At 55.2% G+C, this 19738-nt stretch overlaps 5 protein-coding genes across 5 annotated transcripts; 4 read left to right on the top strand and 1 right to left on the bottom strand.

The window, feature by feature from the left end:
• Nucleotides 1-1193: 1193 nt before the first annotated feature.
• On the bottom strand, nt 1194-3491 carry CHGG_09542 (uncharacterized protein; the record flags this gene model as incomplete). The annotated part of the gene is made up of 5 exons (XM_001227468.1): nt 1194-1271; nt 1325-1910; nt 2039-2136; nt 2439-2842; nt 3335-3491. The coding sequence occupies 5 exons, from the start codon at nt 3489-3491 to the stop codon at nt 1194-1196; spliced, it is 1323 nt and encodes a 440-aa protein (XP_001227469.1).
• A 2776-nt stretch (nt 3492-6267) lies between these two features.
• CHGG_09541 (uncharacterized protein) lies at nt 6268-7087 on the top strand (the record flags this gene model as incomplete). The annotated part of the gene is made up of 2 exons (XM_001227467.1): nt 6268-6629; nt 6694-7087. The coding sequence occupies 2 exons, from the start codon at nt 6268-6270 to the stop codon at nt 7085-7087; spliced, it is 756 nt and encodes a 251-aa protein (XP_001227468.1).
• Nucleotides 7088-8274: 1187 nt separating this feature from the next.
• CHGG_09540 (uncharacterized protein) lies at nt 8275-9648 on the top strand (the record flags this gene model as incomplete). The annotated part of the gene is made up of 2 exons (XM_001227466.1): nt 8275-8284; nt 8546-9648. 2 exons carry the CDS (start codon nt 8275-8277, stop codon nt 9646-9648), a joined length of 1113 nt encoding a protein of 370 aa, XP_001227467.1.
• Nucleotides 9649-11623: 1975 nt separating this feature from the next.
• CHGG_09539 (uncharacterized protein) lies at nt 11624-11888 on the top strand (the record flags this gene model as incomplete). The annotated part of the gene is made up of 2 exons (XM_001227465.1): nt 11624-11709; nt 11771-11888. The coding sequence occupies 2 exons, from the start codon at nt 11624-11626 to the stop codon at nt 11886-11888; spliced, it is 204 nt and encodes a 67-aa protein (XP_001227466.1).
• Nucleotides 11889-15070: 3182 nt separating this feature from the next.
• On the top strand, nt 15071-19605 carry CHGG_09538 (uncharacterized protein; the record flags this gene model as incomplete). Its single annotated transcript, XM_001227464.1, has 4 exons — nt 15071-15302; nt 15648-15877; nt 15963-16994; nt 17779-19605. The coding sequence occupies 4 exons, from the start codon at nt 15071-15073 to the stop codon at nt 19603-19605; spliced, it is 3321 nt and encodes a 1106-aa protein (XP_001227465.1).
• Nucleotides 19606-19738: the final 133 nt, after the last annotated feature.

Genomic DNA, 19738 nt, shown 5'->3' with positions numbered 1-19738 from the left:
GAAATGGGACCCTTCTGATTGGCCAGGGACTGGGAGAGAAGCGAGTTGAAGACGTGGGATTTGATTCTGGCGCGAGATGATTGGTCAGTTCGAGGTGCGTTCGCTCTGTTCAACCAAGATGGGGGGGGAGATTGTACGACGAACTCCTGCACAACCCGCGTCTCAAGAGTGCACAGCTGAAGGGTTTGTGACACAAGTGGGAGCGGGTTCTGTGGGGTTGTGTGTGCCTACCCTGGTTCACGGTTCTGTCGAGGCTGGTTACCGGGTTTCCAAGATGGACCGGCGGCAAGCCCCCACCTTCTGTTTCCTCGGTGTACTGCGGCTGTTGTACGCAGCGTGACTGCCGTTCTACCGCAGGTTGGGAAGGCGCGGCATTTAACGAGGCGAGCCGGGCCAACGTGGATAGCATGGAAGGGATTCGCGTGCGGGTATCTGTACTGGGGTCCCTTGGCCGTCACAACCTGCCTCCAGGCTGCCTAGGTGGTTTGGCATGGCCTGGTGATCCACGCGGCTCCAAACTGTGCTCCCGGCCACTGGATTTCGGTGTTCACCTGACGAGGGGCCAGCGGAAAAGGGACCGGATCCTGCCGCATGTTCCCACCGCAAACCTGTTCCGCTTGGCGCTGAACCCCTCATCGGATCCGGCTTTTGTTAGTCATGGGGGGTGTTGTTGTGGTGTCATGGAGTGGTGAACCCCCATCCTCAGTCACACTCGGCCTCGGTGTTCCAGCAGCGAGTCGGCCGAGACCATCAAGGGGACGTTGGGCCCCTGCGATCAGGTAGGGTCACATCCCATCCGATGGCCGGCCTGGTCCATATTCAGCCTTGTGCAGCAGTTTGCCGCGTGGAGCTGAGGAGATACGACTTTAACCCCCACATGCTGCTGACAGGTGGCGTTTCAGACGATGAAGACTCCGCGGCCGCCGGATTACCATGCGTGGAGTATGCCGGAAAACTGCCATCTACCATTTTCCAGTCTAAGGTTCAGGCTCTTCCCAACTCCCCGCCCCAAACCGTGGCAGTTTCTCTCTAAAAGGCTAGGGCTCGCTTGAGACGGTGGGATGGCTACGGCGCGGAAAATCCAAAAAAAAAAAAAACAACGAGACAATGCTTTTCACGTGCAGGCCTTAACTCCTCTTACAAAAAGCAAATCAAACCCAAAATGCGCAAGGCGGTTCAGCCGCCCGCGTAAGTCATGCTGATGCACCAAAGATGGACTGGACCATCTCTCCGGACCGTGTAGACAAAACAGAAAGAAGGGTATCACTCAACTGTTGTTTGGTTAGCTCCGTAATTCACTTTAGGGGTAAAAGTGCCCACTTACGCCGTGCGTTGCCTCACAACAGCCCTGCAGCCAAACACCAGAGCCTGGAGCCACAACTCCAGGCGAGAAGCGGACTCCATAATCACGGCCAACTTCCATGACTTTGGTAGATGTGTTCTCGGCCTTGCGAGTTTCCACCAACCAGCGGTCCTTTCTCAAAACTCCATTCTCGGCATCCATAGCCGTTGGCAGGAGATGCCAGGCATCTTTCAGCATGTCGACATGAGCCGTGCGGTTATAGCCCGTGGCACAAATAACGAGGTCGACATCCAACTCCTCCTCGCCCAGTAGCGGCCCATCTTGGGCTCCAGGAATGGGAAGCGTGGCTACTTTAAGGCGGAGCGAGTCGCCGCTGTCCTCCACGGCCACGATATCCCGCCCAGCCAGGATGCGGTGCGGCCATTTCTTCTCGTCGGGGCCGAGTGTGCGCTTTTGGTGGTACATAACCTCAAACAAATGCTCAATCAGTTCCAACCTCACAACGCCGTAGTTTGTAGCCCGAGCATCCTCGAGGAGGTGGGCGCGGTAGGCAGAAGACTTGGGATAAACGGTATCGATGAATTCGGGGTTGAAGAGGAAGTTGACGCTGACGAGAAGTTAATCTATTTTGCTCGTCTGAGAAGCGTGGCCACACTACAATGGCGAATCGTCGCTCGGCTGAGGAACTCGCTCGCATGACCAAGCGCGTTTGCTGTTGGGGTACAGGCCATGGACGTTGCTGTAAATTTCGGCGGCGCTCTGTCCCGCGCCACGACGACCACGCGGTAAGGCGCCGTCTTATCGCCGAGGATTTTGGGAACCAGCTGCGCGTACTGCGACGAGTGGATAACTCGAAGGGTGATGTGCGGGGAAGAGCTTGGGAATAGATGGCCTGGCCCGCCGACAGCGACGACAACGTTCCGGGCACGATAAGTGGTGATCGCGCCGGTCTTGGCGTTCCCGAGAAGTCACAGTAAACACCCTGTGTGACCTTTCCTCCTGTACAGGAGAAATGGAAACAACCTCGTTTTGGTAGCGGACAACGTGGTCGAAGTGTCGGGCACACCACCGGAGATAGTCCTCATATTCGGCACGGGCGGGGAGGAAGGTGCTCAGGTTGATAAAGTCGACTAACCCGGTTATTCTTGTGCAGGTAGTTGAGGAATGTGAAGTTGGATCGCGGGTCCCGAAGCGAAGCGAGGTCCTTGACGAAAGAAATCTGCATCTTGGCCCCTGGTAGCAGCATGCCGGCGTGCCACGCAAACTGGGGTTGCTTCTCGAGGAACAACACCTTAGGCGCTTGTGCCATCTTGCCGGCTTCCATGGAATCATGGAGGGCGACAGCGATAGCGACGCTGGCGGGCCCGAAACCAACACAGACCAAGTCAAGCTCCGAGTTGGCATCTGTGGGTTCAAGATATCGGCTATTGGGGACATCTTGGGCCGAGTATCCATTCGCAGTGCCGTTGACACAATTGAGGAACTGCGTCTGTATTATGGGAGCCGTTGGTGACGGCTGGGTGTTCCATGTCGTCGATGCTGTGAGGCGACATGATGAAGTCGGATCGGGTAACGCTTTGAGGGGCCGTCTGCGTGATTTCCCAACGGAAAAGGTCCGGAATGACCAAGCAGTGGTGAGTGAACTTTGTCCTTGATGTATTTGGTGGTAAACCTTGGTGGCACGAAAGAGAACGATGGTTTCGGTGTTCAGATCGGACGATGCACGGTCCCTCGGCAGCCCAGGTTGACGTAGCTCGGTGGAGGTGGAAGCGGGAGGAGATGAGATGAAGGGTCACGTCACTCAGTGTAAAACTGATGAGCTGCCGATTGCACGGGAAAGTTAGATTGAAACGAAAGTCGGGAGAGAAGCGAGGACAACGGAGAGCGGCGGCGGGTACCATTATGATATAACAAGCCCAGGCCACGCAAACACTCCAGCGGAGCTCGGTTCTCCTTCCGTGGGGCCGCCGGGGGTGAGGCTAATCTGGTGGTGGCATGTACCTCACTCGTACTGCATGTACAACACGGTACCTCGCTGGAGCACGGCCGGGAACCATGAGGAGCGGGGGCCGGGGTCCATTGACTCTGTGCTCTCCCACCCTCTCCTATCGAACGAGGGACAGGGGACTGAGGGGAACATTTCCTGCATTATTGCGGAGTTCTTGCTTTTCGGAGCAATCGGTGACATGATTTAACGGCGGTGGAGTGGGGGGGAGATGAGAAATTTTTGGGTCGTGCTTCACGCAAGAAAGCAGTGTGCCGGCATGCCAGTGTCGAGCCATTCGCCGGGTGAGCTCTGCAGAAGGTTCTGCAATGGCACGGCGTATTTGTGGTGGGGTGGTGCTGGGTGATGATGCGTTGCCGCAGGCTTGCTGCAGGCCCCGTCGAATTCTTCCAGGATCTTTGTGGGCCCGAGGCGGCATTCGGGGTTATCTTCGGATCAGATAAGATGAAGAGGGTTCCATCACCACCAGAACTGGCTCGAATTAACCAATCATCCAACTTCATCTGGATATAGCCGAATCTTCTTCCCTTGCTGCTCCGAGGAACGGACGCCAACAATGGCTCGCGGGGTTGCGGGCGCCGAGGAATGAGGGAAAAACTCTGCATTATCAGATCGCCTGACAATGGTGATCCCTGTTCCGATGGTGCGATGCGGTCGTTGTATGGGCTGCCGTCGCCGATCGGGCGACTGGGGACTCGGTGAGGTAGGTGCCAGGTAGGTAAGGAAGAAAATCATGGATCAGCACAGGCGGTAAATTGGTTTAGATACCCAATTGGGGACCCATCAAACCATGAAGCTGCTGATGGTAAGACAGATTGCATATGTGAAGCAATTGCAAGCAAGAGGATATGTATTTGACGGAAGAATACCCCGACTTCTCTGGAGGGCATGAGTCCAGCTTTCGTTCGCCTGCCTTTGTTCAGCCGTGTCGAATCCCATTTGGTGCCGAGGAACAAGAGAGTGGGGGAAGTACGAAGCACCTCACTTGTCAACAGATGATCTGATAAGATTTCCAGCTGATTTGATGCTTGGCAATGGAAAAAACCGGGTGAGCGGCAGAACACACATCAAGAATGCCGATGCCGGCCGCCTTCTCGCTCTTTCTTCCTGTTCAGGGGCAGCTTGAGATTTGGAGGCGCCGCCTCGCAGTGTCGCATGGGATTTTTGAATGGGGATATGTGTCACTAAACTAAATAAGCCCGAGTGCTGTGTTTTCTCTTCGGTCTCTGCCTCCATCGAGATGTTTCAACCCCTTGATCGATCACCCTCTTGATCGGTCACCCCCTAAAGTTGGAACAGTACGTGGCTTGCCAGATCATTATTCTCCAAGTATTGGTACTTGGTGCGCAGTACGATGCACCGACTACGATTGGACCGTCGGATTCACCTTCTCCCGGCCATTGCGGGGTTTCAGCGCACGCAGGGGAGGGACGGCCGATTTGTCCATTATACCTCGTTATTCGTATCTTAGTCGCAACGGTCCAGTTAACAGTGAGATGGCCTGGCATTTCGACCCTTCCGGACCAATAGCTAATTTTCCAAGGAGGCAAGCACTTGGAAACGACTTTGTTACAAAGTACTCGAGTCGTGGCGTTTTTGGGCAAGTTGTGATGCCAAGGGCGAAAGCCCAGAGGCCACGCAGCAGCGGAGACGGCATGGTCAATCGCTTCCCCACCCGAAAAGCACAATGGAAATTCCGATGCCCAAGAGTTAGTTAACAATTCATAAGCCCTGGCTGCTCACGGCGCTCCGAGATACACGATCACATCGATGTGGCTTCGGCAATGATCTGCCGCGGATGCCGATGCCGTCGTCCGTCCCGTTTGGATTCCGGTCGCCATACAAGTAAAAGCTTCCGAGTGAGTGGTGTGAGTGGTTATGGACGGGATGATGGCAGCATGGGAAAACGCGGGCTCGGCGGGCCGTCGATCGCTATGAGAGCCGGTCAGAACCGTGTGTCACCGCGCTCCCGATCGGCGCCAGCACCGAACGTGCCTTGATGCCTGGCTCAAATTCCGTTTTTGGTTTGTGTGGTGGAGTTCATGGCAGCCAATTGGAGGCCGATCGTCCCTGGCAGCGATTCATCGCGATGGACTGTTCGCCGCAGTGGGATAACTAAAGCCACCGCCAAGTTCAGCCCCACATACATCCTTCTCGAACGACGCCAGCGGTGGCCAGGAAACAGAGTTTGACATCGACGCAGACAAATCCTAACTCGCAGCGCATGCTTGAGTCGGCTCAAATGTTTCGGCCACGTCGTGGGAAATGACGGGTTTCCATGAATTGGTGCGCGCTCGCCGAGCTGGCGGGTCCGTGGGACCTATGTGCCCATGTCCTTCTCCTGCGCAAGCGAAGCAGTGGGAATGGCAACCCCGTCCCGCCAGTCTGCACATTTCCCGGAAACGTTGCTAAATGGGGTAGCACAGCCGGTTGATCGCTGGGCGAAAGCCATGCCAAAAATTCCCCCGTCTTACGCCAAGGGGACCCGACCGACCCAAATCCAGAAGATTGCTGAAGCTTGTCTGTGGGGAAATTGGCGTCGTTGGACCTTCCAGATCCTCCAAAGATCAACTCAATGGCGTTCAACAAAACCCTGAACGTTCCCAGGTCCGGCACGAGCCAAGAACTTGTGCGCAAGCGCCATCATCAACGAACGCCACATCTGGCTTCTCAGTCAGCGAGTGGGTTCCTAGACGACAAAGTGTGAAGACGAACTCGATTCGAAAGGGATCCTCGCCAGCAGATCCTGTCAAGATGGGGCGTCCACAAGCACCAGACGAAAACCTCCCAGAGGTGGTGGAAAACCGGCCAACCCTCACGCCCAATCCCCACGCGGACCATCTACCAGAAGTGGTGCCAGATTCATCACCAGAAGCGGCGCAACAGCGGTACTATATAGAGACAGACAAGTATCCGGCACAATACGACACAGGCACCAAAACTTCTCTACGAGAAACCAATGACTCCGGGGGTGAGCCCCATGCAACAATACCAGCAACCATGGGGGCCAGCGTCGATAGTAGGCGGCGATTATCATTCAGTCAGCGCGTTGAGCCCAAACAGCGATGTGCCGTGGCATTCGTTTTCCGGCGCTGACGACCAACAAACATACGTTGGAAGTGAGCCTCCGAGGGAAAAGCGCATCTGCGGCTTGCGCAAGCGCGTCTTTATTATCATCGCTGTGGTCCTTGCGGTCGTGATCATAGCGGTGGCGGCTGGCGCAGGCATCGCGAGCGCGATGGCATCAAGGCAGTCAGATTCGGGCGCCGCGCCAGTAGAAACGGGGTCGGCCACGGAGTCGGCCACGGAGTCGGGTAGCAGGTGAGCGATGACTTGGAAAACGAAGCTGGCGCTGAACTTGTGCACCTTGCTAACGCGAACACAGCCCGACCAGCGCATCATCCACAGAACCGACGTCAGTTTCCACAACCTCGAGCGCGCCCACCGCATCACCCACATTCCTCAATAACCAAACGGACCCCAGCATCTTCGAGATGTTTGCTTTCCAGGGCTTTTCCGGAAACGACTTCACCGGCGATGCGACCGAAATTTACGTAGAACCCGGATATTACGATTTGAACATCAGTATCACGAGCTACGTATGGGCCACGGAGAAAACCGACTGCTGCGTCACCTTTTGCAAAGATAAGCAGACCACGGGTGGGTATAAATGCGACTCGATCCGGCGGAAAGCTACCGAGGATAACGAATCATTCCCTCGGGTTTCGCTTTGGTGCGGGAACCGGCTGGACAAAAAGCAGCGGGTGCGGTGTTCATGATCAGTGGCAGGGCGGCTTGTTTGAAGACTGGAGCGGGCTCGGGCGTACAGGTGTGACCTTTTTGGAGATTGCATGCCTTTTTTGTGAGATTTTAAGAGCGATATGGATGATACCTCGATTTTTTGTTTGCATTTTGAGTCCGGGGACACAACTGGCTGGCGAACGGGTTTTGTGACGGCGGAAAGAGGCTTTTGTTGCGGAACGGCTGCCCGGGGGTTGAGGGACTTGGTGCGGCGATGCATGCCATGTAACAAAAGAAAACACAATTCCTTCTCCGTATCTGAAACTGGTGCCTCGCGGCAAATCCTGAACTCCAAAGGCCACTCTCGAGACCTTGCCCTCGGCTTTCAACAGACCACCGAGAGAGGTAAAGTTCAAGCTATGCATGGCGGCTGAAACACCACGTGGTGGAATCGAGGCTTGCCCACCCAAAGTGCTTGAACCAGGGAAGAGGATAAGTTAAAGGTCGGCTCGGCAATCCGACGCCGCGGAATTTCGTGCCACCGTCGGGACGGATCGCCATGTGAGCCGCATCCCAGCCTCCCAAGGTTGGATTCGGGTGACTCCGCCGCCTTTCAGACGGATTGCCATTGGATCGTGGGTTGCATCCACCCCCTTCAGCTGCTGTTGACTGTTATACAAAGTCCATGCCATGTGAAAGTTCTGTGCCGTAGGAAGAAAAACTGGTAATCAGACGATGATGCAGTTGGTGGGCTTCGACTCGGAATGGCTCATTAACCTTCAAGGTGCTGAAATACCCCCCGCCTGCTACGCCGTGATTACCTCGCCGTACCATGTCTTAATAGTTGAAACAACTAAAAAAAAACGAGGCCGTCACGAGCTACCGTAGGAACCGTCACCGCATACCGTAGCACCACCCCACAACGCCCACCGCCTACCTAGTAAGGTAGGCGGTGAAAATAATCGCTCACCGCCTTCGCGATGCGCGCGCAGCGCTCGTCAATTGCCACAGTGCAATCAATCGCAGCGCAATTCAGCGCAAACAGCGATGCTGGCAGCGCTTGCGCGTCGCCCCGCGCGCTCGTATCGCTGTGCGCATCGCTGTGCGCATCGCTGTGCGCGTCGGAGTCGAGCTCTGAAAGCGCCATATCTATCGCTGGTTAGCCCTGTAGAGCGCGCGAAACAGCTGGGGCGCTTACTGAAGGTACGCGCGCAGCGCAGTTGCAATGGCTGTTGGTGTGCGAGGGTTGGTGGTGATGATGATGCGTGCACGCGCGCAGAAAGCTGGAAGTGCGGCAGAATTGCCGAAGGCGGGGCGGCAGAATTGTTGCGCGAGGCCAGGGTTAGGGATTTGTGTGGGCAGAATTTAGGCCTACGGTATGCGGTGACGGTTCCTACGGTAGCTCGTGACGGCCTCAAAAAAAGAACGTCCTTGAATTTCGGCCCAAAAGTCTCAAAGCTAGCGCTGATCCAAAGCTCTCGCAAAGCCCTATCTAGCCACACCACGTGCACCGAAGCGCAATCTGCAGCGCGGCCGCAGTGGGCGTGGAAAGAAGGGCGATCCGGGACACGCAGTCGCCCCGGAAATCTCTACCGCCAACGCACGGTCAGCGCTGGCCTATGGCGCATCGTCGTTTCACATCCCCACGGATGTGGGAGGCGAGCCGGCAAAGAAAGGCATCACTAAGGCCCTCGGGAAGGCCCAGAACAAGAGCTTGCGGATCGTGGCGGGAGCCTTTAAGTCTACCCCCATCCGTAACCTCGAGACAGAGACATGGGTACCACCATTGGACTTGTACCTAAACAAACGGCTTGCAGATTTCGAAAACCGACTCCAACGACCCGATCTGGACGACGGTCGAGGCGGCAAGAAGACGGCGGCGAGCGTTGTCCTCACCGCCTGCCGCAAGATACAGCAGAGACTTAGCTCGAGGAGGGGCAACAGGGGCCGACCGCGAACCTTGGGACCTCAAGGGCCTACGGCGGTGGAGAGAGCCGCGGGCACGGTCATGCGCTGGACGGGGGGGATCGTTGATACGAACAGGGCAGTAGAAGAGGCTTGGAAGTCGAGGTGGTTAAAGGAACGGGACGGCAGGGCAATCACCAGGCCGGCGGACGACTTTGACCATCAGCAGGAGACGTTATTCCGGAACGAAACACTAAGGAGGCACGACGGTCTCAGCAAGGCGAAGAGCTCACTGCTGATTCAAATCCAGACGGGAGCAATAGGCTTACGGGACTTCTTGTTTACACGGGGAGTCCCGGAGGTTCTGACTCCTGCCTGCGAGTGTGGCGAGGGACGAGAGACTGCCGAACACCTGGTAGTGTGGTGTTTGGCCCCACCGTTGACTCGAAGATGGGAGAGAACTGGAATTCGGACACGACGGGACTTTTACTCTGTTCTACACGGCATCAATCCCACGACTGCACGGCTCGCGAGGAAAAGTTCTCGACTGGCTGATGGACTCGGGGAAGCTGCCGATGTACAACTTAGCCAGGAGGCTCGAGCTGGAAGCGGCGGCCTGAAGCGCCCCCGTTCGGAGGCCAGGAGGCCTCCTCTCTTTGTATACGCAGACTCACCAGAACGCACCGTTCCTTGATTGTTGGTATGGGTTTTTCACCCGGCCCGGGAGGGCACGGTTTTCCTGTACACTAAATAGCTGAGGGTCCGGCACGCCCTAGGGCATAGCGGAGTATGAATAATAATAATAATAACTAATAGTTGAAACCACCTTTAGTTTGCGGTGAAATAAACGGCTTCATCGACTTCAGAAGGATCGCCGTAATGAACCAACGCTGTGGCTTGCAACTCCTCCATATCAGCTCGCAGCACTAAAAACTTCTGGCGAAGACCCCCAGGAAATGAGGTCACTTAAGGTATTTCGTTTCCCATCAACAAGACCCTCGACATGCAAGAAGGAAACAGGAACGCACCATTCCATTGGTCGCTTATTATTTTTTCGCCCTCTCCCTTTCTAATGCTCTTGGGTACCTACCTAGGTATATTTTCTAAATGCAATCCAGTTGAGCCACGACCACTTGCCCTCAACGCCGTAGATCAAAACTGGAGTCAAATCATCAAAATTGAGTAGCCACAGACTATCTACCCATTCAATTTCCATTCGTTGTAGTCATCATGGATTTCACTCATGAATCTAATCAGTAGAAATACGTTGGACCGAACCCCTTCAGTACGGGTTCTATCAGGAAGTTCTAGACATCTCAGGTTTGGGGCGGCCCGGCCATGGGTGATATGCTTTTGGCCGGGCTGAGCTCTTCACAACCGACGGGATGAGGGGGTGATAGTTCGGCGGCAGAGGCCCGGGCCCCAGCGAAAGGGCGCGAGGTTTGGGTGGGAATGGCCGCCGTATTGTATCGCCGGGTGATCTTAGCGCTCCCGCGAACTCATGACGGCAGTGGGCAGGTTGATTATGTTGGGCGAGGCCCCCTGCTTTTGGCAGAAGTGCGTGAGATTAGACAGATTAATATTGCGGCTCAGCTCGGTAGGTAGCGGGGTTGTCTCTGCATTCGGGACAACTGAGGAGTGAGGGGTTGTTGACGAGGTTCCATGTCAGCGTCGCTGTTGTCATACTGTGGGGGATGTTGTCATGCGGTCATGCGTCAATAGAGGTACCTAAGTGGGCTTCAAACTTGGGGCCCGAGTTGACCCGATGCGAGATGTCTGGGTACCTCCATACAAACGAAGGTGCCTTGGTTGAGGGCACGATAGATGTAATGTAGTGTACCTCTCTCCCTTACTAAGTTTCGGCGGATTTTCGACTTGATGCAACTCCAATCCAATACCTCGAGACTCAATATTCGCTTTTCGGACCAACCAGCATCTTGGATGCTTGCACCGTGTCAAGCATCCTACTTGCCAACCACCCTCACGACTCACAGCGCCAAGTCTTTTAGCCCCCAACTCACAAAAAGATACAGCGAAGAGCGCTAGACATATCTAGATGTTGCAGCCTGGCAACATGCTGTGATACTCCGCTCCTGCAAGATCCTCGCAGGAAACCGGAATGAAGCGGTGAGCATCATGTCAGCAGCGGCCGCCTTCATAGATGAGTCGGGGTCAGTCAGTTCAGGTTGTTCGCGCAGGTCGAGTTGCGAGGAGCCATAGGGCGGAACATCGATATAGGCTGAGGACAACTATAGATACTTGGGTACCTAGGTATGTACATACCTATGAGAGCGGGAATCTAGGTAAATCGTCATCACTCCTCGAATCACCACACAGTCGCGTCCGTCGCCCTGTTTTCGCAGGGCGCTCTCGTCATCTTCTCCTTTGCATGTGGGCACCCTGGAAAGGTAATATCGGCTAGTTATGCTCTTGAATCCATTTTTCCGTTTTCTCCCCAATCACAACCTGGGACCCCTCTGCAACCCCCTGTCCTGCGGTCCGCGGGGAACTCGAGCCCTCGACTTTCGCCCCCAAGGCCCCCAAGCTGTCTATGAGTCCGCGAACATAAATACGCCACTATGATCCCGTCAATCTTTCAACCCAAACTCGACCAACAGTTCCTCAACAAACACTCAACCTCCTTTCCAACCCAAACCACCTCAACCAAAATGCAACTCCCTACCCTCGCCGTCATGCTCTCCCTGGCCGCCTTTGGCGCTGCCCAGACAACCGCCATCGGCTGCACCCATGGCAAGTACCCTTTTGAAATAATGGGGAGGCATGCACTCTAATTAACACGGAATAGGTGTATACAGCTGCGGATCAAGCGGTGGGCAGCCCGCCATCTACCAGTGCAACAATGGGCAACAGCGGCTCGTGTCCATCTGCGGTAACCGTTGCGAGTACATCAACGGCTCTCCGTTCTGCAAATGAGCGTGATGAAATGAGACATGGTTCCCGGGTCGATGGGTTATATGATGCAGATGATGTATATTTATCGCTACGCCTTCAACGACATATGGGGTTGAGGATTCTCAGAAATCTTCTGTCCCGAATTACGACAATACTTGAGCTATACTTACCGTTCAAACAATCACTCACAAACAATCACTTGTGTAGTCGTTCTGGATCTTCGCATTTTGACTTCGCTAGCAAGAAAACTGTTAATAACGCTAGGCAGCTACGAGGCTGCCCAGTACTGGCGCGACTTTGGGCTAGTTTTGCCACTAAGAGCAGGAACATCACTACATTATGGGAGGGAGGTTACTCTAATCAATCCAGTCACTGATACAAATCTGAGTGATGCACCATAGTTCTCCACGTAAAGCGTAGCTCACGGGAGCACACAGGAAACATGCGGTAAATGTATCGAGGTTATCGGGGGTGTAAATATTAAGTCACTGTTCTTTAGGTGTGTCCCAAGTTTCTTCCAAGACTACATGCCAGGTACCTTACCTCCATAATGGTAAACGCGGCCTTCCTGATACGGCACTTCTGGGCTATAGCACTCCGGGGCGAGTTCCCATCATCACCTATTAGTTATCAAGACTGATCCAGATGATGTTTCCCGGCTCCCAATGTCCTTCGCAGGCAACTTATAATCCGCCGATTTTGTCACGAATATGCCAACAGGCGGGACCCCGGGGCGCGGGACGCCCCGAGCCAATCATTTAAACGAACCAATCACAGGGTGCTCTCCGTAGCACCCGAGAGCCAAAGGAGAGCGACCAGTCAGAAGCCGCTCTCAAGGGCTCTCGAGAGCCACCGAGAGCCATGAGCTCTAGTGAGCTCTCGAGAGCTGTCTAGAGCTCAGGGAACCAGATAGCAGTATATAGTCACTCGTTCTGGAGAGCTCTGGGAGTTCTCAGTTAGCAATCACAACTACAGTTCGCTACAAGCTCGAGAGCCTACTGTTGAGACAAGCCTTTGTTGTGCACCCTTGAGAGATTACCTTCAACCGAAGCTGAACCCTAACAGGACAAGGTCCTGAAATAGGTTTGTCACAGATTTCCTCGGGTCTCGCATCCACATATTGATCTCGGGCACCCGTAGACCTAGGATGAGCCATCAATATTCTTCCGATGCTACTTCTCTTACCGTATGTTTGGTCCTTTTGCCCTTTCCTTGTAAGCGGTGCTGTGGTTAATCGGCATTGGAGTCGAAATTGTTAGAGTGGCAGCTCCTATATGGGTTCGGCAAATCCGACACCGTCAGTTAGGATCTATTTCTGGATCATGTTATGAGTATACTCACTAGCCCTTGCGGTATCTTCCTTATTCTAGGTTACTCTGGGGGAGGGCTTTTTTATGCAGGACTGATTACCACGGGCTGTCTAAGAATCACAGGAGAAACCTTCAGGGAGGCTGCCGGCCACACTCCATACCTACCTAAGCAAGAGCATGGCATTGTGGCTAACGTCATGGTGCCAAGTTGACTAAGACGAAATCCAAGTACCATAAAAAAAGAAACCTGGGTTGGCTACAGGGACCAACAGCCGTGGAATTGAGCGCATGTGTGTCACAGACTCATACGCCATAGACTGCGGCTTCCGACGGAAATGGTTCACTGGCGTCCTTATGTGCGCACCAGAATATAGCCTACTGAGAACATGTATCCGAATACATGTAGTCGCCCCGCGGTGTTGGGACAGGATGTCCCTGACGAGCTGCTTCGTGTTTTATATCCCCACATTGGTGCCGTAATGGGGGCAATGAGACAAAGAAAGGAATCATCTTATCTGAAGGGGTCCGCAAGGTTGCGGCATGCCCGTATGTGCCTAAACAGGAAAGTGAGTCGTACCAGATGGCTCATGTGGGGTGGTTGTAACAACGCTGTGTATGAATCATTGTGAATACGATATGAGACAGCCCATGGTCCCACTAACCTTGAACTTCAAGTGTTGGAAGATAGCACGGCATCTGCCAATAACTTTGAAGAGTTGGCTCTGAGTGGGGTGTGATGCAGGCCCGCAAGGTGGTGACTTTGGCGGGTTTTGATTGCCCAAGCGAAGTGAATCATCATTGCTCACCCATGAGTTGGGCCGCCGGCGGATGAAGGCACCGGTGGTCACAAAAGGAGATCCTCTAGGCCCTTGTGTCATCGCTCCCCTCACTCAACAGACCACCCGAGGTTTGGTTGGGCTTGATAAGATATGTCGCGAGACATCAGTCCTAACTGTTGCCAACCTGTGAGTTCCGCTTTCCTGTCAAGTCGAGACGTCCATCAGTTTCCCCGTTGCATCTGATGCATCAAAATCGTTCCCTATTCCGATTCATATTATGAGGAAAAGACCGAACAGTCCATGTCATTTGAGCCGACATCGTCTGAAAAGCAACAAAATTATTGTTTTGATGGATGGAGTTTCGATCGTGGCATCGTTTTACTGACATTCACACATCCAACAGCAGACGATCCATCGCAAGCACGAGAGGAATAAACTGGGATAGTTCTGTAAGTTAGATACCCCTGCGTGAAATTTCGTGTGTGAGGTTCTTCGATATTCCTGTCCGGAGGACAATACTAACTATGCGAAATTGATAACTAAGAAACTTTATCGCGATCACTGATTGGTTAACAAGCACGCTCCGGCTCAAAGTTCACTTCGTCAGCTGTCTTATGGGTTCTCCCGAAACTGCACCATTCATGCCCTCGCAATCCGTTCCATCCATCCATCCAGCCCTCGCAATCCGCTCGACCTTCGCGAACGTCGCCACTCCATCCGTTTGCACGTCTGCCGCTTTCAATTCCAGGCTGTTTCTATGGAAGACGTGATAGTCGTTCTAGGCGGCGCTACTGAGGCGGCGGTGGAGACGGCTGTGGCACGCAAGACATGTACTAATTGCAACACCGAGCAAAACATTGAGCAGTTTCTCCATGCACGCGGGAACGGAAGGATTGCTGTCAACTGTCTAAGTTGCCGGCACAAGAACAGGCTTCATGTGATATCCCTAGTTACGATTTTTTTTTCTTCGGCTAACCTCTCGCAGGTTCAAGCGTCACGAGCGAGTATTGAGATTTCTCGCGCAATCGCCCGCGGAGAAAATCTTCCCCTTTCTTTCGCACCGGCGCTTGCACCTGGAGTTCGACGAAACGTTACACACGGCGTCCTTGCCACGATGTATCACGAAAGGGGTCGCGTTCCTACAGATACCCCAGAAATGGCAGCCGCACGGGATCAACGATTGACAATCCAGAGACGCCACCGCGTGGAGCGACGCCATGGCGTGCAGCCTTCACAAACCCCGACGTTAAGCGGCTTGATTCGACAACAGCAGCTCAATGCTCAGAACGAGGTGCCTACGACCAGCCGAGCTGATTTGCTACCCGTGCAAGCAGCTGAGGGAGATGGTTTGGGTGGTGACGCGGATGACTTGCGACACACACCGCCACAGTACCGCGGCGGCGGACGCCCTCCTAAACGCTATTCTCCTCCGTCTATATCTTCAGCTCAGTCTCGCGGACGCCCTCGCGGACGCCCTCGGCTGGCACGCAATCCTGTTGGCCGCCCACCTACGCAAAATCTTCCCCAAGAAAACCCTCCGCGAGAATTGAACGAACCCGCGGTTGGGTCTCGCGGACGCCCTCGCGGACGTCCTCGGCTAGCACACAATCCCATCGGCCGCCCACGCATGCAAACCCTCCACGAAGGAAACCTTCCGCGCTAATTTAACGAATCCGGTCCGCGGTTTGCAGGCGACGACCAGGAGACGCCGCTTTTGGCCGAAGACATTGCAATCAAGAGGGATTTCGACGAAGCGCTTGCCGCAGAGGAGATGCAACGATGCCTGCGTTGCAAGGAGCGCTGGTTTGACATCAAGCTCATGGCGGATGGCGTTTGTAAGCGCTGCCACGACAAGGATGACAAGAAACGGCAGGAGGAACCTTTTTTTTTCTCCGCAGAGAACAAGCTTGATTTTGGCCCGGTCCCACCACAGTTGCCCCAACTAGAGCCGTTGGAGGAGCTTTTCATTGCGCCTCAGCGTCATCCTGATTGGAGACTTCTTCCAGCCCCCCCCTGTTCTCAACAAGCCGCTATACTCAACGCGCGACGACCTGAAGGACATCGAGATTGTCGGGCGTAATGCGTACCTCTCATTCGACAAGTCGGTGTTTCTGACCACAATACAGCGGCAGCAGGGCGAAGACCAGGCCCCGTTTCGGCGGGCCTTGGAAGAACTGCGAAAGGCTAATGTGTCAGTGCCCTCCTGGGAACTCCTTGCTTCGAGGTGTTCTGTCAAGCTTTCTCTCGAGGAGGCTGACAGCTTTGCTGATGCGCTTCGCATCTATCCCACCAAGGCCCAGGTCGTCGAGTACAATCACCAACACATGCTTGGCCTGGACAGCCCCGCCATTCAGGTCGAGGCAAAGCACGAGGGTGTGGGTGCGGAGAAGGTTGAGTCCTCAAATGCCGGCAACTTGGCCAAGCGCTTGCCCCTGTGTGTTGGTTGCAGGGTGATGCTGGCGCGGAACTTGTGGGCCGACGTTGGGCTCGTCAACGGCGCACAGGGCACAGTCCACGATATATTCTGGAAGGAGGGTGCTAACGTACTGCAAGACCCGCCCGAGATTGTTATGGTGGCCTTCGACGACTACACAGGCCCAGCCTTCGCGATGCCGTGTGGGGAGGAGCTCCGCAGAGGAGAGAAGTTGGTGGTCCCCATTCTTCGCGCACGGCAGGATTTCATAGTTGGTGCCAGATCCTGTCACAGAGAGCAGTTCCCTTTACTGGTGAGCTACGAAATCACCGTCCACAAGTCACAAGATATCACTCTTGACAAGGTTGTCTGCGATATCTCCGCCCCAGAGTTCTCTTCTGGCCTCTCCTACGTGGCCGTTTCGCGGGTGAAGACACTCGGCGGGCTGATGCTTGAGAAGGTCTTCGACCGCAGCAGGGTCTATCGCGAGACACCATCGCGAGCTATGGGGTTGAAGTTGTTGGATCACGCCACCAGGCAACTGCAGGTGTTAGATGCAGTGGTGGCGAAGGATCGCTCAGAGGAGTCTGGTTGGGATACAGGCAGCGAGAATGGGAGTGTAGAGGTATAACCGGTTAGAACAATGATAGAGCTAATTAGTACAAGTTTAATAAGAAGGCTCAAGTGGATGGAGTTGGCCGACGGACAGATATTGGCGCTTCGTCTCTCCCGTAACTCAACCCTAACCCGGATTGTCCTCCCGAGAGGGACAGGAAAATTGCCAGGAGCGGGAGAGAGTGAAGGAAGCGCCCCGTAGCGCAGCGAAGGGCCGCGCGACTGACGAACGAAGCGACGCCAGCAATTTTAATTAATTAACCGCGACAGGCAGTAACTAGTTACTACTGATTAAACATTAAACAAAGACCTCGGTGATTTTTGACGGGATGTTGGCTGTTGTCTTTCCACAGTTCAAGGTGTTTGGCTGGGATCTGGTGGTGCGCATGCATTTGGTATCGTACTATAAAGTTTACCGGTACGGTAAACAGAGGCCTCATGAAGGCCTTCATCACGGCGTATCTGCCCCTCATATAAATCATCTTCCACCAAAACTTCAGTTCAACGTCTCGTGACCAGGGTTCCGATGCGGCGATGCCTGCAGCGTCAATCTTATCATTACCCTCACGGAGTGCTGCATCAACCACATCGACAATGTTGACCGAAAATGGTTTCAAATTGACTCGATTATGACCTTAGATGGCGCAGCCAATTCCGGGCTTCGAGAGTAACATTTTTGATGACGATTATTTGGTGGTGTTGTGGCGCTTGTGGTGTCGTTGATTTGGCTCGCACAGCTCGGGAATGGATACCGCCAAGCCTCACATTTGATGGATCCACTTAAATTTCTCCAGGCCCGCGACCCTGCAGGTCCGTGTCGCCGTCCCAGATGGAACCTGAACCATCAACACCACTCAAGCTTTAATGCCATCACGTTTCCGCCCGCCATGGTCAAGTCCACCTACCAACCTTCTTCCGCCGCACTGCAGCCGTTACCCCCTGGCTGGACCGAACACAAAGCACCGACCGGACACACATACTACTACAATGCAGAAACGAAGGAGTCGACATACAAGCGGCCGGGTGTTGTTGCGCCCGTCGCTCACCCGACAAACCCGGCCATGAGCAGCTACATGCAGCACCAGACCGTCCCGCAAGTCAACCTATCTGACCCGAATGTTGCCAATGCCTTCATGGCCCAGTACACACAACCCCAACAACCCCAACAACCACATGGCCAGCGGGGGGGATATGGCTCGGGAGGCAGGGGAGGGTTCCAGCCCAGGCCACGCCCGCAGCCGTCTGACAAGCCACGGTCCAAGATCGCCATTCCTGGCTGCGAGCCCTGGATACTCGTCTACACGAAATACGGCCGCCGGTTCGCCTTCAATCCCGACAAGAACGCGAGCTACTGGCGCATCCCCGAGAAACTCATGCCCGCGATCCTCGAGTTGGACCAGGCGCGCATTCGAGAAAAGGCCGAGGGGAAGCCGGCCGAGCAACGACAAAAACAAGAGCGAAGCTCCAAAGATGCCAAGGAGTCCCAGAAACCCGCGGCGGACGTATCTCAACAAGAGGCCGCGCAGGACTACGATAGCTCCGAGTACGAAGAGGTCGAGGTAACAGACGACGAGGGCGCCGAAGACGAGCTCGACCAAGACGGCAACCCCCGCAAGCGGCAACGCACCGACGAGCCCGCGGCCGACGAGGGACCCGCCGAATTCACCGAAGCGGACATCGCCGCGCAGCTGGCCGCCATGGGCGCCGACTACGGAGCCGACGACGACGACGCATACAACGACGCCGAGATGGGCGAGGGCGGCGAGGGCTGGGAAGAAGGCGACGAGGGCCTGCCGCTGTCCGACGAGGACGCGCGCGAGCTGTTCAAGGACCTGCTCAACGACTTCCACATCAACCCGTACAGCCCGTGGGAGAAGCTGATCGAAGAGGGCAAGGTGTTCGACGACGCGCGGTACGGCGTGCTGCCCACGACCAAGGCGCGCAGGGAGGTGTGGGAGGAGTGGTCGCGAGCCAAGATCCAAGACCTCAAGGAGCGGCGCGCCAAAGAGGAGAAGAAGGACCCGCGCATCCCCTACCTCGCCTTCCTGCAGGCCAGGGCCACGCCCAAGCTGTACTGGCCCGAGTTCCGGCGCAAGTACAAGCGCGAGGACCCCATGCGCGACCCCAAGCTGCCGGACAAGGACCGCGAGAAGTGGTACCGCGAGCACATCAACCGCCTGAAGCTGCCGCAGGCGACGCTGCGGTCGGACTTGAAGAAACTGCTCGAGGCGGTGCCGCTGTCGGCGCTCAACAACCAGACCCTGCCGACCGAACTCCCACCGCAGGTGCTCGCTGATGTGCGGTACATCTCGCTGGACCCCAAGGTGCGTGATCCGTTTTTCGAGGCGTACATCCAGGGTCTGGGGCCGCCGCCGGAGGGGAGGGAGGCTATGGAGCAGGAGGATGAGGCGGCGAAGAAAGTGCGCGAGGAGAGGCGGCGGCGGGAGAGGGCGCTGGAGGAGCGGGAGCGGGCTGTTGCTGAGGAGAAACGGCGGCAGGAGAAGAAGGTGCAGTATGAGCGGGCGCGGTTGCGGGACGAGGAGCGGGAGATTGAGCGGGCGATGCACGTGGGTAAGAAGGGGCTGCAGAGCCAGTTGGCGAGGGATCAGGAGGAGGGGTAATAGCCAGGAGATTGATGGCGCTCGAATGAACGCAGTCGTGGGTTGGATGTTCAATTATCACCTCGCTTGGTACGAAGATGCAAGCTCCGTATGCATGTATGCTAATAACGCCGCGCAATGCTCACTCAACGCA

Source organism: Chaetomium globosum, genomic scaffold, assembly GCF_000143365.1.
Source record: "Chaetomium globosum CBS 148.51 scaffold_6 genomic scaffold, whole genome shotgun sequence".
Classification (NCBI taxonomy): Eukaryota; Fungi; Ascomycota; class Sordariomycetes; order Sordariales; family Chaetomiaceae; genus Chaetomium; species Chaetomium globosum.
The sequence above is the reverse complement of the archived record's forward strand: the minus strand, read 5'-3'. Positions and strand labels throughout refer to the sequence as shown.